We start from the raw sequence: 19,758 nt of genomic DNA on the forward strand, positions 1-19,758 counted from the left end.
GGTGCCAGTACGCTCTAACAACTAACTGATATTGGTATGAAAAAACAACAAACTTGTCAGTGGTAGAGTCTTAACAGATATTGTAATTGCACGTTAGGGGGATGCAATGCTCCTAGGCAGTTAATCATTTCTAACATGCTTTTGCTCCGATCCGCATGCATCATCCCGGCTTATTTTTGCTCTGACAAATATATATTCTTCCTCTTTTTTTTTTTTTTCTTCTTTTTTTTCTTTTTAATTACGGTCGAATCCTATAGAGATTGCCTACGTATCGTGACCCCGCACGAATCAGACCAAGCGTAGTTCGTGCCATAAGACCAAATATATTTTTTTTTTATATTACTCAAAAATAATGCTATTACAAGCCATCACAGAAAAAACAAAAAATACAGACTTTATATATATATATATATATATATATATATATATATATATATATATATATATATATATTTTTTTTTTTTTTTTTTTTTTGAGAATGTTTGAAGAAAAGGAAAAAACATATGGGTAGACAACAGACTCGAAAAACAAACAAGTGCAAGATTGAACTAGGGATACATTAAAGCTTTGAATTTTGGTGCCCGCGAGGCATCATTCGGCCTTTCCGCGGGCTTGGGGGCCAGGCTTCTTTGCAAGCTTTTTAGTTCCTCCATGATCTGATGGACATAACCCATGATTGAGGCAAATAGGACATCACGAGGCATCTCTTCACATGTTAGGCACTTTGTGGTGATATAGCGCCCTATATCATTGATCCTACCCCTGATTCTATCCCTCTCTATGCACAGCTGTTCTATCCGTTGATTCTTTAGTCCCAATATTCGAGTATTGTCAATGAGCTGCTCTTGGAACCTCTCCATTTGTTCTTCCATCCGGGCTATCGACTCATGGTAGTGTTCTCTATATGTTCTAGCATCCTGGGCTTGTTTGAGGACCCGATTATTGAGAATGGAGTTTATCTCTCTCAATGTCGCGACACTCATTTCATAGTCCCTTTTTACTTTCCATAGGTGCTCTCTCCGTGATGTTGTAACTGTAGCCCACCTGACCCGCATTCTTGTTATACAAGCCTGGGATCTCTCCAAGTCTTCTCGGCTTTGGCTGACTTGATTTCTCAATTCCGCTATCAACCTTTCATCAGATCGACGTTTCTGTCGGTCGCTATCACTCTTACTGACTTGGCGAATTCGGGCTTTCAGTGCCTGGTTTTCTTTGGCTAATTTGTTCTTCTCACCCTGCTCTGAGGCTACCTGAACGTTGTTTTCAAACATAAGTCTTTCAATTTGTCGCTTCAGCTTCCCGATTTCAACCCGGTAGCCTTCCTCTCTCTCTAACCAGCCCCACTGTTCCTGCGAATCATCCGTAAATTGTTGGACGTGAGCTCTTTTGGCAGGCCTCTGACGAATCTGGAACCTTTTCCCGAACCAAACATCGTATTTTGGGTCTACCTCACCCTTAGCCAGCTCTCGAACCATAGTCTTGGGTTCAAGGAATCTACATTCGTGCCACAACTTTCTAATTTTTCCTTCGGGGAACACGACTCCTGGACTCAACTCAATGGCGTGCTTGCTTAGATCCTCATCAGTGGGAATTACCTGAAATCTTCCTAGTTGGCGCAGTACCCGATGAGGAGCATATGGTTGGATGCTACGAAGTCCCATCAAAAGAACATGACATTCCTCGGCCGCCATGTATATTACCTCAGTATCATTCAACTACCCAAATGCCCATTCAACTTGGTCGGCTGTTGTTGACCTCAATTGTGCAAGCCATGCTTCGACGCCTTCGGGAAATATGACGCCTGTCATTCGTTTCTCAAAGCCGCTAATGCAGTTTTTCTCAGTCAACCCGTGGTTCATGTATCCCACTCGGTGATGGAGGTGTTCTTGCATCCACAACTGGAGTAACAGATTGCATCCCTGAAAGAACTTGCCTCCTTCTCGGCATATAGTTAAAGCTCGGTAGATTTCAGACAAAATCAAAGGAACCACAGTACTGTCGGTTCTTTTGATTGCAACATCGGCCATCCCTACAAGGCCTATCTCTATTTTTTTATCTTTGCGGGGACAGACCACAATTCCCAGAAATGCTGTGATAAATGCCAAAGTACGTCTTGCTTCCCACCTGATTCTGTTCCCAGTGTGAATTAATCCGAGGTTTGGTTCTTCCAAACCCTGAGGAATTCCGTACCGTTGATACAAGAATTGGAGAGTACAACATCCCTTCGACAAATCATCATTCTGTACCTTCCGACTAATGCTTAGTAAATCCAAGAACGCGTGCGGAGATACTGGTCTTGGTGAAAGTAAATACTGCCCTCTTAGTTTCCCATTCAACCCCGCATATCCGGCGACTTCCTCTAGTGTAGGTGAAAGTTCAAAGTCAGCAAAACGAAACACGTTGCGTGTTGGGTCCCAGAACGGTATTAGAGCCTCGATGATATCTGTCCTTGGCTTGATATTCAACAGATCGACAAAACCTCCCAAAACTCTTTCCACTATCTTTATACTATCCTTTCCCATATCATTCCACCACATGTGGAGTTGCGAAGGGACCTCGCTACACACTGAGAATGGTTCATTTTGACTTGTGCTCATCCTGCACATTTATTATAGTGATTAAAGAAGGAAAAACTTTTATTTGACTTAAAAACTATCTATATTCTAAAGAAATATTTTTTTGGATTTTAATAATTTTTTTTTTTTGAAAAAAAACTTTTAAGGAGAAAGGAAATATTTTTGAACCAATATTCTGAATTTATGAAAGAAATACTACAGAAAAAATATTTTTGAATTTTATTTTGAATATCTTTTAAACAAATAATTGGGATTTTGAGATTAAAAGGAAATATATATTTTTTTTAAAAAAAAAATTGAGGTCTAAAAGAAAAACTTTCTAAAGAAGTGAGTAATGTTAAATATTTTTGGATTTTTTTTTTTGAATATGGTGAGCCGAAACCAAAGAGGTTTGCCTCTGATCTCACATCCGGTGAGAATCATACCCGCGTAGTTCAGGCTATAAACTAACTAATTTTTTTTTTTTTTTTTTTTTGAAAACAAACAAATTTTTCCACTTCCTTTTATAAAAAAAAACTATTTTCATTTTTCATTTTTTTTTTAAATAAAGCAAATTAAAATAGAAGACTTATTCCTACACACTTTCTGCTTTCTAGGCAAACCAACAATTCTAAAAGTAAAAATATATATATGTTTTTTTTTTTTTTAAAAAAAAATTCGGCAGTACTTCGACAGTACTTGGACACTGATTTTTTCTAAATTAATCAAATAACTTTTACTTGCTATTTTTATTTTATTTTACTTTTTACACTCCCGAGACTCAGAAGCCGGTCAACATGCAAGACCGAGCAAATAAATGCACATAAAACAAATAATATGCATCAGGATGGTCATTTTCATTTTTGGTGCACCTGTCCTAGACAGACTCAACCCCTGTGTTGAGCCTCCAAAGTCAGATGCACGTGATGCAAACAAACGTTCCTACTAGGGATCCGACATGTGGCTTTGTTATACTAGGTTCAGAACCTGGGTGTTTGTTCTAGACCTGGCTTACCCGAGCGGACAGCTCGAGCCGAGGGGGTAGCGTACCGGGAATACAGAAGCTTCACCGGCTTAGCAACTTGTCCGAACCTCGTTCTAAATTGGGATTTGACACTATACAGAAAAGAAGTCGTACGAAGTACACCCTTCTTCATGATTTAGAAGACTCAGAGAGGAGATGGGTTTCGGCACAGTTTATACACAGTTCACGTAATATCAAAGCGGTAAAAGCAGCATTTAGCACATTAGGCTCAATCATGTAAAAATCAGATAAAACCAAATATAACAATTTATATGAGCTCGAATTTCTAACCCTGAACCACTGGTTCTGGGTTAAGTCCCCAGCAGAGTCGCCAGAGCTGTCACACCTCCTTTTTCCGGCACCGCGAGGTGGGTAGGGAGTTTTTTCCAATTAAAGGACAGTCGAAACGGGATTGGTTTAATTATTTCAGAGTCGCCACTTGGGAGATTTAGGGTGTCCCAAGTCACCAATTTTAATCCCGAATCGAGGAAAAGAATGACTCTATATTACAGTCTGCGTACCAGAAATCCGGATAAGGAATTCTGTTAACCCGGGAGAAGGTGTTAGGCATTCCCGAGTTCCGTGGTTCTAGCACGGTCGCTCAACTGTTATATTCGGCTTATTTATCTGATTTTTAATACAATTATGAACCATGTGCAAATTTTATCTTTTTACCGCTTTATTATTATAATTATTATTTTTTAGGAATGTGAACATCGCTTAAAACATATCTTTGGATTGTGTCACATGAAATGCACCCACAATACGAAACATATTTTATTTGATGTTTTAGGATTTAGATTTGGGTCGCATGAAATGCGCATCCGAGTTTAAGAAGGTAAAATTAATTAAATCGCGCCTAAAGAGTCTAACGCGTCATCATCTTTGGGGAAGGAAGTGAAATTCACTAAACAATCCATCCCTAATTCTAAGTAATTTTTTTTTAATAATTAAATAAATAAATGAGAATGGAGAATCCTATACATTTGTATTATTTACATCTATTTATTTTTAGCGAACTCCTTTAATAGTATCCCTAATGACTACCTTTTTATTATTACTAAGTTTTTTTATAAATATAAAATCAATATCTACATTCTTGAAAATGACATATTAAATAGAAGGGAAAAACAAATATTAGCAGAAAATAATAAAATTATAATCATAGATACAACATGGAATTATCGGAAAGTAAAAAAATAAAAAAAAATAAAAAACTAATTATCCCATAGTTGGATTAAAATTCAAATTATTAGTAAGACTTAAGCTTATTGAAACTAATTATTTGCAAATACTGAAAATTGAAAGAAATAAAAATAAAAACTTGAGTACTAAATCATATTTCTAAAAATTTAAACAATTTAACATTAACTAACTTTGTTTTAATTCATCATGTCCTAATACTTGTTTGCAAACTAATTCATGTTATAACTGAAATTAACTACATGATTCGGATTAACTTATCGTTGATGAAAAACCTTCTGAATAAGGAACTTAGTTAATTTTTGCCAAACTGATTCAATAACGCCATTTTTACGTTATTTCTTCTATTTTTTTTATTAAACAGTTTTAATTAATAATCAGGCTTAAATATATTTCCTAATAATCTGGTAAAGGCGTTATTTAATATGTCGCTATAATATGCCTAGTTATGCCGATGACAGTGATTTACAGAATAATAATACATGAATAACCTAAATACAATACAAAAATTAAATTAAACTAAATTAAAAATTTAACACTCCATTCTTCATTTCAGCTTACAAAATGCCAAAATTACAGTTGTGTACCTGATATTGTCAATATAAGAAGAAGAAAGTCAGCAACGTAATACGTAACACAGCAACAGCAACAATCACCAGCAATAACCAGTCAACGAAAATCCCAGTGACAGCTTTGAAAAATTCAAAATAAAATCCAGGAATGCCGAAAATAATGGACAGAAACCAAAGGAAATTTTCAGATTTTTGAAAGGCTAGTTAATCTTCAACCCTTAATTTCTACACCTGTATACCAGAATATTTCTCAGGTGTGTACTACTTTCTCTTCTAATTTTCAAAATTTTTTTTCTTTGTATGTTTTTTCTTTTCTTGAGAGTTTCAATGTTTTTTTTCGGAATAAATGTTCAGCTTTTTTTTTCAATCTCTTTTTTTCTGTCTGTATTTTTTTTTCTTATGTTCAAGACTTCACATATATATATCCCATCCCATAAATCAATTCAAATCAATCCCTTTCTCTACCAAACCCATTATCTTCCCACTCATCCCCATTACATTAAATAAATATATCACACCACCCCATTATATTTTGTCCCCCATGCTTTATTTAAAATAATGCAAGATTCCCCTTTAATTTAAATCTTGTCCCCCCTTTATATTAAATAATCATATCACAACCCACCCCATTTCATTTTGTCCCCCATGCTTCAAATAAACAATTTCAAAATGTACAATTCCTAAACTACCCCTTCCAACCTTACTGAAATTACCAAACTACCCCTGATCGTATTACAAATTTACCAAACTACCCATCAGCTATAACACATCATTTAATCAAACATAACCAAAATATAGTCAATATGATCAATTTCTAACAATGTTCAAACAACAATATGAACATGGATGAACATCATAACAACAATATCACATGAACATGATTTTAACAACATTTCAACAACAAATCATATGAACATAAATTGAACAACCAAGAACAACCAAAATTTGATTGAACAATATTTTTGGCAACAACAAACCTATTTTCGGATTTAAACAACAACAACAATCAAACAAGTATATTCAGATTCTTAAATTCAATAATATTGAACTTAACATCAACTCTAACAACATTACAACAAACAATTCTTATATTAAACTTTAAACAAGATTATGAGAACAATTCAAGCAATAATCATAAATGGTAAACAAGAAATCAAACTATATAAAATTCGGATTCAAGATCATCCAAACAAAGTAGGAACATGAATGAATCTACTTTAACAACAATAACAAACAAGCTTTATTCAACTTCGAATTAAACTTAAACAAAACAAATAAACATATTCAAATTATTAATCTTCAAATAATCAATTAATCTTTTTTTAAATTAAATCCAACAAAATTATAACAAATATGCATGATCCAAAAATTAAAACCAAAACATAACTTCACATTAAATCACTGAATTAAAAACGAACTTCAAACAAGATGAAACACGAATTAAATCTATATTAACAACAATCAACGGATTTAAACGATTTAAGCTAACACTTTTCTATATTAAAACTAAATCTTCTCAAACTGAAAAAATAATTTAATTGAATCTTCAATTCAAATCTATCAACAATATAATTAAACTAACCATTTTTATCTAAAAATAAATATGAAAAATGAAACAAACTTATACTAATTTCAAATCTGAAAATATCAAACAAATTATGGATGAAAATAAACTTAGAACAACTAACCGTAAATGACCAATGACGAACATCGAACGAACTCTAAACGAAACCAACGAAACTTGGACATAAACGGACTTGAAGACGACGAAGCAACAAGCATCAGTGAAAGATGAAGAAAACGCAGCAGCGACGAGCAAGCTCGTCCATGGTCAGCCGCGATGGAGCAGCTGCGAAGAAGAAAACGGGCAGCAGTGGCAGCAGTAGCGGCAACACGGCATCGGCAGCAGCAATCCGGCAGCGAAGGCAGCAACACGTCGCGGACAGCCATGGACGACGACATGGTCGACGTCGAAGCTCGTCCATGGCTGTGTTCGTTTGGTCATTTGATTGAAACAGAAGCAGCAGCATCGGCAGCAGCACGATGGAGGGAGTAGCTGCGACAACCGGCGACGAAGAGAAGACGCAGTCGCGACAGCAGCCATGGCAACGAGCGGAGCTGTAGCGGCGACAAGGCATCGACTGCGTAGTTGTCCAGGAACTAAAGCACGGCCATGGAAATCACTGAAGCAGCAGATGTGTCGAGAAAAGGGTGCAGCAACAGTAAAAAAAACGACGCGACACGGCGAGAAGGATGAAGTCGCGTTGGTGGTTTTTGAGGTCGTTCATGGTTTCTGAGGTTGTTCATGGGAGGGCAGCTTGGAGACGACATGTGTGTGTGTGCAGTGAGGAGGATGGAAGGGAAGCCATTGATGCTAGGGAGAAACTTGGAGAAGAAGAAGCAAAGGTGGGGGGGGGGGCGGATGACTTAGGTCTTTTAGGGTTTTTTCTTTCTTTTTTTTTTTGTTTTGTTTTTGTTTTGTAAAAATGAAAGACAAATGGGGTTTGAGTCTTTTGGGTTATGGACTGGGTCGACCCAGTTCGAAATGGACTGGGTCGTAGGGAAGATTGGGCCATTTTTTGGGCTTGTGGCTTGAAATTGAAGAAGAGGCCTAATTCCGACTTTCTTTATATTTTTGCTTTCTTTTCTTCTTTTATTTCTCTAAAACTAAATTATAAAAATACTTAAACTATTATTAAGAATTAAATTAAGTTATAAAAGCGCAAATTAACTCCCAATAACAATTAACGCACAATTAAGTATTAATTAAGCATAAAATTGTATATTTGGACATTAAATGCTAAAAATGCAAACGATGCTTATTTTTGTAATTTTTAAATTTTTGTAAAACAAATTTAATTACTAACAACTATAGAATTAAATCCTACATGCAAAATGCGACATATTTTTGTATTTTTTATTAATTTATCAAATAAACACGCACAGACAAATACAAATAATTATTCAAAATGTCACAAAATATCACAAAATGGCACACCAAGAAAAATCATTTTATTTTTTGAATTTTTTGGGAGTAATTCTCATATAGGGCAAAAATCACGTGCTTACAATACCTAATCGCCTTGCTTGGTTATTATACATGAATTATTAATGTGTTCTTGTTAATCCTAATTTCATAGGAGTATAGGCATTAGGTTAGCTTGAATATGCGAGTAGTACTTCGGAAGAATACAACGAGTAATATTAACCTTATCAATCAATAAATCAGATAAATTAATTCGACAATCTAAGTGAAAAACTCAACGGAATTGTTAGCTAACCCATAGCTCTGGAATATTTTTTCCATTGAATTCGTCTCTAAGATTGCCGATGTATTTTCTTTAATTTCTTAGTTTTCGACTATAGACTAGTTGTACTGAATAATCTTTAGAAAATCGTTTGAATTGATTAATTGTCTTAATTTAATTTAGTAAATAGTTAATCACAAGTCACTAATAGTATAATTTCTGGACATATAATCCTATATTACTTGTACGACCACGTATACTTGCGTGTGCATTTGGGAGCAACAAATTTTTGGCGCCGTTGCCGGAGACTTTGAAATTGACTGTTTTGCTAGATTAGACTTTTATTTTTATCTATTCAAGTTTTTAAATTTTAGTTTAGCGTAGTACTTTTTTAATTGTTTTTTTACATGGCATCTTAGAATGAGAATTTGTCGAATATTGGTTATTTTTATTATGGTGATCCATTCCATATTGTGGAGGAAAATTGTGAATTTTAATTTTATGAGTGAAATTTCTGTAATGTGTGTGTGTTTCAAGGTGGCCATTGGGATGGTTGTCCTAATTGTTTTTACCCTTCTCTGATCCCTTATTATGATTTTTCTAATAATATTTATGAGTTTGATTGGAGTAATAAAGTGGAGGATATGGAATGTGATGCCCGTATTATGGACATGGTGAGGCAAATAATTGAGCAAAATGAAAAGATTGCCTTAGAAAACAAAGTACTGTATGTTAGAATGGAAGAATTAATGGTCAATTTTCAAGAAGAACCTCAACTAGACGAAGAGACTGAGTTCTTAGAAGAAGATAACTTTGAAGAAGCAGATATAGTAAGCCAATCTTGGTTAGAGGAACAAGCTCAACTAATAAAATTTTAAGGATTTCTCCGTGATGGTCTTTTAAATATGGCAGAACAGCTGATAGAAAGAAGAATTGAGATCAAGCAAGAGATAGACCAATTTGGCTCAAATATTCATGACTTGCAGGCTCAATTGAATAAAAAGGTTGAGGCGTCTGATACGCACTACTAGAATTCCAGAAAAAAGCGACCAAACTTTAGCGACCAAAGTTGGTCTGTCAAGAAAAGTGACCAAAGTCGAAAATAATAAAATAATTATTTGATATACATTAGCGATCAAGGTTGGTCGCTACTTGGTCGCTACTTTTGTCAAAATATTGACTGGACTGGTCAGACTTGCTTGGTCAAAGGTATACTGAGATTAGCGACCAACGTTGGTCGCTACAGGGGGACCCACTTATATAATTATAATAATTATAATATTATTTTTAAAAAATTATAAAATATAAATAAATATAACTTAAATTAGCGACCAAAGTTGGTCGCTAATTAAGGGGTAAGCAGATAGCGACCAACTTTGGTCGCTAAAATGGGACCCAATTATAAAATTTTAATAATTATATTTTTATTTAAAAAAAATTATAAAATATAAAAAAATATAATTCAAATTTAGCGACCAAAGTTGGTCGCTTACGAAAATAGAGACCAATTTTGGTCGCTAATCTGGGACCAAGTTCTAACGTTTAACAATTATATTATTATTTTAAATATTATATAAAATATAAATAAATCTAATTTAAATTTAGCGACCAACTTTGATCGCTAATTTAAATTTTTGTATATTTAGCGATCAAAGTTGGTCTCTTTTCAGGTCAACAATGGTCAAAATTAAAAATCACTTTTGTATTTACTATCTAAATAATATAAATGTAACCCGCTAACACTTTTATAATACAAAGGATTAATAGACTAAAATATACTCTAACATGTTATATGCAGTTAAGCAGTACTACGAAGTGTGCGTGTGTATATATATATATATATATATATATATATATATATATATATATATATATATATATATATATATATATAAAAGAACATGAAACGCTCGGAACACAGGGACAGGTTCTTTTAGGTATTGATACACTTGTAATTTGATTCATCGACTTATAACCTATATATATATTAACAATAAATTAAAATGTCTCGACTTATATCAATTAATATATGTATATATATAAGCTATATTCGATATAATATTAGCTAATGCACTAAGCAATTTTCGGGAGATTTTCAGAGAAAACAACGAGGTAATTGTTCTTAACTTAATTTTGGTTAGATTACCCAAATCTATTACTAGTTTTGATATTAAATCTATGAATTTAGTTGGAAAAGTTTGAAAACTCTCTCGGATAGATTTGAGGATTTGAGGGTCGAAATGTTATCGAAATTTAGTAATTTTGGTATGGTTAGACTCGTGGTTGGATGAGGTTTCATATTCCATAATTTTTGTCGCGTTCCGAGTTGTGGGTCCCACGGGAGAATATTTAGTGCAATTTCGGATTTTTAATGGAAAATGTAGAATTTCATATGGAATTAATTCCTATAATTTTTATTGACTGAATCGAATTGTTTATGACTAGATTTGAGAATTTCGGGCACGAATTTGCTAGGCAATGGCTTGTTGGAATTTTGAATGAGTTTCAAAGCGAGGTAAGTGTTTAGTCTAACCTTAGCTTCAGGGATTATGAGTTGTGTCTTATTTGTTACATGTTAATTGTGGAGTACGATGTATATGCATGATGACGAGTATCTATACGTTGGTGTCAAGCATGCCCGTGAGTCTTGTATTATAATTGTTATGACTCTGTTGTAGTTTATTGCGCTTCATATGTTATTATCACCATTGTTCCCTTGCCGGGATGTTTGTTTGATATTATTGTTCCCTTGCCGGGATGTTTGTTTTGATAGTATTATTCCCTTGCCGGGATGTTGTTGAAATATCATTGTTCCCTTGCCGGGAAGTTGTTATATTGCTTTTTTCCCTTGCCGGGATTCCTTGTGATTATTGTTGGCTTGTAACTGGGAGCGGGTGGTACGCCTACCACAAGATATAATGAAATGGGAGCAGGTGGTACGCCTACCACAAGATATAATGAAATGGGAGCGGGTGGTACGCCTACCACGAGATACATGAAATAGGAGCGGGTGGCACGCCTGCCACGAGATATAGGAAATGGGATCGGGTTGCACGCCTGCAACAAGATGTGAAAAGAAAGTGAAATCTGCCATTGTTTTTCTTATTCTTGTTAGTGGTTGGATTTTGATCCCTTTATAATTCTCTTAATATTCTGCTTTTACCTTTTTTTTATATGGTCAATACTCCAAATTTCAACAATTGTTACATTTTTAACTCAATTAATTTCTCAACTAAATTTTCCTTAAACCGTTTTAGGTTGTACTTTACCTAAAAAGGATTTTCTGCTATGTTTTGATTTATTGATTTCTCATATTAAAAGTAATGATTCATTGGATATTGTACTTTAATTGAAAAGGGTATCTTCTTTATCAAATTATTTCTAAAAAATAACTTTATCTTTTCTTGTTGATTTCCTATTGGGTTGGAAGTTGTACTCTGCTTTATGTTAAGTGAATGAGGCGTCACAAAGTGACCTTTACTCGAAAGAATTATATTCGAAAGATGCTTATTTGAAAGATATTTATTTAAAGGAAATATATTCGAAATATATTCATTGAAAAGCATATTTTCTTAGAGATTATTACTTGAAGGATTTATTGGCGAAAGATTTATATTTGAAGGGCTTGATAAATTGATTGCACTTATCTATTATTTGTTAAGAAACATTCATGGTGTTCTTGTTGCATGATATTTATATCACTGGTTGATCATTGTTGCCATCATTGTTATCTGTTTCCTATTATTTTTGTATGCTATATTGCACAGGTTTATTTGGTAGTCTAGTCTTAGCCTCGTCACTACTTCGCCGAGGTTAGGCTAGGCAATTACCGGCACATGAGGTCGGTTGTGCTGATATTACACTCTGCACTGTGTGCAGATGCTAATACCGGAGTGCTTGGACCGCAATGAGGGTGTTGCCTTCAGCCAACACAGGCGACACGAGGTAGTCCTGCAGATGTCCGCGGGTCTTGGCGTACCTCCTATTCTTTCCTTTATCCTGTTTCCTTTATTCATTTCAGAAACAGTGTTCATTTTATCTTTCAGACTTTGTATGTAGTATTCTTAGACCGTCTGTGAAGCTGTGACACCAAATTCTGGGTAGAGTTGTATTTAGACTTCCGCAGTTTTGTATTAAGATAAGTTGTCAGATTTTGTCTTCCGCTTAATTATTTTTGCTATTTGCATGATATCTACTCATCACTGATAATAGTTTAAACTGGAAAAGGTTAAGTAATTAGGATAATTTGGCTTGCCTAGCTTTCACCAGTAGGCGCCATCACGGCTCTCGAGGGTGTGAAATCCGGGTCGTGACAGCCCTGTTGCTGGCAGTGGATAGAAAAATCCCCAAAATCTCTCTTTTCTCTCTCACACTCAAACCCACCCCTCCCCCTCCGACTCCCAGCAGCAGCGACGCCACCCGCCACCGACGACCACCGACGGTAGCAGCTCCACCGCCGGCAACCTCTACTCCCAAGGTAGGTTTCTTTGTTTTTTTCGAAATACAGTGATTTTGTTTAATTTTTTCATGTTAGGGTTCAAAGTTATATATATTATTTATTCAACCATGTTAGGGTTCAAAGTTAATTTCTCCATGTTAGGGTTTAATTTCTCCATGTTAGGGTTCAAAGTTAGCTCAACCATGTTAGGGTTCAAAGTTATATATTATTTACAATTTTTAGGGTTCTTATTAATACATTTAGTCCAAAATATTTAGTTTTACCTACTAATTTGGGGAAGAAATTGTTTGAAGAGAAGAAACCCTAAGAGTTGCACCTTTAGGATTATGTATTGGAATTTTAGTTTATAAATTAAAATTTTAGGATATGACTTGAACTTTTGTGGATATGAGTTGAACATTTAGGATATGAATTGAACATTTAGGATATGAATTGGACTTTTAGTTTATGTATTTGAATTTTAGTTTATAAATTAAAATTTTAGGATATGACTTGAACTTTTGTGGATATGAATTGAACCTTTAGGATATGAATTAGACTTTTAGTTTATGTATTGGAATTTTAGTTTATAAATTGAAATTTTAGGATATGACTTGAACTTTTGTGGATATGAGTTGAACCTTTAGGATATGAATTGAACATTTAGGATATGAATTGGACTTTTAGTTTATGTATTGGAATTTTAGTTTATAAATTGAAATTTTAGGATATGACTTGAACTTTTGTGGATATGAGTTGAACCTTTAGGATATGAATTGAACCTTTAGGATATGAATTGGACTTTTAGTTTATGTATTGGAATTTTAGTTTATAAATTGAAATTTTAGGATATGACTTGAACTTTTGTGGATATGAGTTGAACCTTTAGGATATGAATTGAACCTTTAGGATATTAGTTTATGTATTGGAATTTAGTTTATAAATTGAAATTTTAGGATATGACTTGAATTTTTGTGGATATGAGTTGAACCTTTAGGATATGAATTGAACCTTCAGGATATTAGTTTATGTATTGGAATTTTAGTTTATAAATTAAAATTTTAGGATATGACTTGAACTTTTGTGGATATGAGTTGAATCTTTTGGATATGAATTGAACCTTTAGGATATTAGTTTATGTATTGGAATTTTAGTTTATAAATTGAAATTTTAGGATATGACTTGAACTTTTGTGGATATGAGTTGAACCTTTAGGATATGAATTGAACCTTTAGGATATGAATTGAAATTTTTGGTTTATGTATTGGAATTTTAGTTTATAAATTGAAATTTTAGGATATGACTTGAACTTTTGTGGATATGAGTTGAACCTTTAGAATACGAATTGAAATTTTTGTGTATGAATTGAACTTTTAGGATATGAATTGAAATTTTTGTGTATGAATTGAGCCTTTAGGATATGAATTAAACTTTTGTGGATATGAATTGAAATTTAGGATTGCGGGAGGATTTTGTATAAGGGGTTGATGACTTTTTTAGACATGCAATGGAACTTCCACCAAGAATAACTTAGACACAGTATCTGGCATAGTGTGCCTTTAATTGTTGTTCTCATTAGCGACAATGATGATGAGAAGGCAATGACATGTGTTTCAAACAGTGATGGTATAGGTAGGAATTTAACATTTCCTAAGTAGATAAAAGAAAAGGTTATAGAGGAATTCTCTAGGAAGTAGAGAATTCCTCTATAACCTTTTCTTTTATCTACTTAGGAAATGTTAAATTCCTACCTACACCATCACTGTTTGAAACACATGTCATTGCCTTCTCATCATCATTGTCGCTAATGAGAACAACAATTGATCAAAGACACACCCTGTCGGGTAGTGTATCCAAGTTACTCTCTGTATCTAAGTTCATCCCGAGTAATAGTACCACGAGGATAATCATCAAAGCCACCAGACAACTTTATGATGTCAATGAAGTAAGATGAGTTATTCAATGAGACTCGTATTGTAAAGAAGAAGAAAGAGATTGATCCAGAAAGGTGGGTCGAGGGTCGAGCCTCGACTATACATGTAAGTTTTTTACTTTTCATTACGTATTTTGATTTACTTTTATATAAATTTTGAAATACTAATTCAATATAATTTTTCTTATAGGTTCGCTTCACAGCTGATGTGGGGGAATGCATACGCAGTCAGCCACCTAATGAGTCGGGCGAGGCAATCCAACTTTCGGACGAGGATGCTGAAAGAACACTCCTTGAGTACTTTATATACTTTGAACTAGACAATAGAACCAGTTTTCGAATGGGCTTGTAATAAGCGTTAACTTAGTTTTGTTAGCTTAATGTGTTAGTTCTATTGAACTTTATACTTTGTTGCTTTTTATTGTTGTTGTTGTTGTTGTTGTTGTTGTTGTTGTTGTTGTTGTTGTTTATTGTAGTTGTTGTTGTTGGCATAAAATGCCTGTTTAGGATTTTTGGTAAGCTGGCAGGTGGTGTAGCTGCCAAAACAGGCAGTTTCTGCCAAAAATATACCAAGAAAAGCGATCAACTTTGGTCGCTAGTTGGTCGCTTTTCCCTTAAAAAAAAAATTTTCTAGGCAATAGCGACCAACCTTGGTCGCTATTTAACCCAGATTTCTCAAAAGCGACCAACTTTGGTCGTTATTCTATTTAAAAAATAATAATTTCTGAAAATATAGCGACCAAAGTTGGTCGCTTATAATTAAAAAAAAAATTATTTTTTGAAGTTAGCGACCATCTATGGTCGCTTATTTTTAAAAAAAAAATTAAAAAATTAATAAAAAGCGACCAATCTTGGTCTCTATTTTCCAGATTTTAAAATAAAATATTTGGATTAGAGACCAAAGTTGGTCGTTTTTTTATGATTAATAATAAATAAATAAATAACGTATTTTACATTTATAGACCAACTTTGGTCGCCAAAATTATATTATTAAAATAATAAAGCGACCAAAGTTTGTCGCGATAGTCTTTACCCGAATATTTGGTCCTTTTACCTTAGAGACCAAAGTTGGTCGCTAATTAGCAACCAACTTTGGTCCCTAAAATAAAGAGACTAGCAATATTGCGATCAGACACGTTTGGTCGCTTTTAGGCCTAAAAGCAACTAATTTTGGTCGCTTTTTGTGATCGTTTTTTACCGGATTTCTAGTAGTGACCCTACAACCAATTGTTCGAAATGGATGCTGCTTTTATTTAATTTCTTGGAAGCTGGAAGGAGGTCATGACAGACTTTGCACGGGAATGTTGGCTATCTATAGATGTTTTTTTTTTTTTTTTTTTTGAATTAGTCCTCAAAACTCCCCCAAATAAACAATGAATTAAGCTCCTTAATTACCAAGTCTAAATCTTACAATCCCTAGACTTCCACCCAGCTAATCCCCAGGGCCAATGGAAATGGTGAGTATTAGAAGAGTAACAAAGTAAAACTTCGAAATGAGAAAATTAGGTGTTAGAGACGGTAAGTTAAGGGAAGGGCGTTACTGTTGCTTGTTGGCGGAGCCATACTAGTCTGTGAGGAAGAAAAATATTTTACCAATTCAAATAATTCACATTTATTTACCTTGACCAATTTCTTATTACTACTTATATAATATGCAAGTATATAATCAATTTCTAATTCTCCAAAAGTAATAACCAGCATATGTTGCTCTATATTATATATGCAAGTATTTATAATCAATTTCTAATTCTCCAAAAGTAATAACCAGCCTACTTTACTCAGGGGTGGATGCAATGTGGTAGATGCGGGTTCAATTGAACCCATAACTTTCGATGCAGAGTTGAAATTTATATGTATAAATTCATTAAAATTGCTAAAATAATGGATTTGAACTCATAACTTTAAAAATATAATGGGTTCAATGTTAAATATATTAAAAGTTGAACCCATAGAGTTTAAATCCTGGATCCGCCTCTGACTTTACTCTATTTATTGTGCCACATTAATGTAATAATTTCCTCTATGTATTGAGCAAATTTGTAATTCTACGTTACTATTACATAAAATGATATGGAAGTAAAGTTTGATTTCTATCCGTATTCGAGTATTGGTAATTTCTTGTAGGAATAACTCCGTTACTTATAGTACCAATTTCTCCGAAACCGCCACTTCAGAAAATATGGTAAACATTTTTCCTCCAAAAAAAATTGAAAAGAAATTTAACTCTTCATTAATTATCATTAGTTTTAATGAAAGTTGCATGAAAGCGGATTTGCAAACCGCGGCCTGAAAGGCTTTTGTTCAGAACATTACGTTATAGACTCACAACAGACAATATTAGGTGGTCTGGATCATCTTCAGTAAATCAACCTTGCGGTTGGAAAGAAAAAAAAAATTAACCTTGCAGTAAAAAATCACTACAACCCCGATGCTTACAACTTTACATCAAAGAAAAAAATGTATGACATTTGTTTGCCCGTTTATCGGTCATTGTTTGTAATCTTGAAAATACGATAAATTACCTGCTAGGTGACTTGATAGTGTAAAAGTTTATAAACTCATTGTTTAATTATAACATCTACATATTGTGGCGATTCAATTCTAACTATTGTTAGGTGTTTGCCATAATTTTCTTACCATATTTGGTTTTCCTATTTGTTGAAGGAAAGGGCAATATAATTACCTTAATTGGGTTTTCCTTTTTGTAGAAGGAAATAATAATTCTCCTATATTTGGCTAGTCTTTTTTTCTTGTAGGAAAAAAGTTTGGACTTCTATAAATTGAGGATCCTTCCTTCTCATTCAGCAGCATCCACAATGTAGCCATAGGGGCTTGAGAGTAGTGTTTAGGGAGAGAACTTTACGGGACAAGTGTTAGTGTGTCACTTGTGTTTGCTTCTTCGTGAAGTTGTTCTCTCGATATTTTGTACTCTTTTTATATAGTGGATTGCTCATCTCCGCGGTGGACGTAGCTCAGTTGACCGAACCACGTTAAATGTTTGTGTCTTTTTTGGTATATTTCTCCTTTATTGTATAATTTATCGTCGCTCAAGGTTTGTTTTGCCAGCTTCCGCATAACACCTGATTTTTTACGGTCCCGACAACTATTTCTATAGTTAGAAAGTTTCTGTCATATCTCAACTACTCTTCCAATTATTGTTTTTTTTCCTTCATCATTGTCATGACCATTACTCCCAAAATGGTCGAGGATTTAATGTTTAATTAAGTCATCGAAAAATATGATTAAGCCTTTGATAGTAGTTGCTAACTGTTTGTACATTCTAAGAAAAATTAAGATTTAGTCGTTATGGTTGTTGAAGGAACATCACGACACAAATGTTTAAAACTTCACCATTGATGACTTGGTAATGCACACTTTGTTTAGGGAAAGTTTGAAGAGTACTGATTCAAAGAAATTTTTATCTACAAATAGGAACACCTCTTTTATCATATTTCTCACAGATTAAACAAAGTGTTTCTAATTTGCAATGGCTCTCAACAGCCGCGAATCTAGGATTTTAATTATATGGGTTCAATATTTAAAAATTTTGGTATTGAACCGATTATATTTTTAAAGTTATAAGTTCATATCTAATATTTATTGCAATTTTAGTGGTTTATACATGTAAATGTATGCCCGCATTAAAAGTGTTGGGTTTAGTTGAACCCAGTAACTTTATGTTGCATCCGCCCCTGGCTCTCAAGTCCTTTGTATTAACCATTGCCATTTTGGCTATTGTCTCTTCAATAAGCCATGCATCTGATCCTAGTCCTTTACAAGATTTTTGTGTTGCTGTTAACGACTCTATGGCTGCCGGTAAATTATCGAACTACGAATTTGATTATTTGTTTTTCACTGTACTTGTTATTTTCACTTTCTAATAGTGATTTCTATGCAGTTTTCATGAATGGAAAAATATGCAAGGATCCAAAGGTTGTCAATGCTGATGACTTCTTCAAATCAGGCCTAAACATACCTGGAAATACTTCAAATCAAGTTGGATCATCTGTAACTGTTGTGAACGTCGGCAACTTACCTGGACTCAATACTCTGGGCATTTCGTAGTTCGTATTGATTATGCACCATATGGTCTCAACCCACCTCATACTCACCCTAGAGCAACTGAGGTTCTTGTTGTACTTGAGGGTACTCTCTATGTCGGTTTTGTCCTTTCAAATCCCGGACCAAATATGAAGAACAAACTCTTTACAAAGATTCTAAAACCTGGAGATGTGTTTGCTTTCCCAATAGGTCTCATTCATTTCCAATTTAATGTGGGAAAGACTAAGGCCGTTGTATTTGTTGGACTCAGTAGCCAAAATCCAGGAGTTATCATTATTGCTAATGCAATTTTTAGCTCAGATCCACCAATTAATAATGATGTTCTCGCCAAAGCATTCCAAGTTAATAAGAAAGTGATCGATTATCTTCAATCACAATTCTGGTGGGACAACAACAACTAAATTTAGTATAAGCCAAATAATACTATGATGTTTGTAACGACCCAAATTTTCGTTTTAAGAATTTTTACGTCTCGTTCAACCGCTTAAGACCTCGAGAAGCTTCGTAATACACATTATGACCCGCATGTACGGTCAAGTTTGGTTTTTGTAAGATTCGGAATTAAATTTAAAGAAAAATCAAAATCTTATTTTTGAAGCTCAAATGGAAAGAGTTGACCGGAGAGTTGACTTTTGAGCAAACGACCCCAAATTGGAATTCTAATGATGTCAATAGCTTCGTATGGTGATTTCGGACTTAGACGTGTGTCCAAAATTGGATTTG

At 34.0% G+C, this 19,758-nt stretch overlaps 1 protein-coding gene and 1 pseudogene across 1 annotated transcript; one reads left to right on the forward strand and one right to left on the reverse strand.

Annotated features, from left to right (window-relative positions):
- Positions 1-472: 472 nt before the first annotated feature.
- LOC142161834 (uncharacterized) lies at positions 473-5,642 on the reverse strand. The gene is made up of 2 exons (XM_075217545.1): positions 5,370-5,642; positions 473-2,598 (listed from the first exon to the last, which is right to left on the reverse strand). Exon 2 carries the CDS (start codon positions 1,689-1,691, stop codon positions 549-551), a length of 1,143 nt encoding a protein of 380 aa, XP_075073646.1. The 5' UTR covers positions 1,692-2,598; positions 5,370-5,642; the 3' UTR covers positions 473-548.
- Positions 5,643-18,605: 12,963 nt separating this feature from the next.
- On the forward strand, positions 18,606-19,436 carry LOC107759871 (germin-like protein subfamily 1 member 20; annotated as a pseudogene).
- Positions 19,437-19,758: the final 322 nt, after the last annotated feature.

The sequence above is a fragment of the Nicotiana tabacum genome, chromosome 7 (assembly GCF_000715075.1).
Source record: "Nicotiana tabacum cultivar K326 chromosome 7, ASM71507v2, whole genome shotgun sequence".
NCBI classification, from domain to species: Eukaryota; Viridiplantae; Streptophyta; class Magnoliopsida; order Solanales; family Solanaceae; genus Nicotiana; species Nicotiana tabacum.

Excerpts from the sequence above, each read along its gene's own strand:
- LOC142161834 (XM_075217545.1), bottom strand. The coding sequence starts at position 1,691 with ATGGCGGCCGAGGAATGTCATGTTCTTTTGATGGGACTTCGTAGCATC.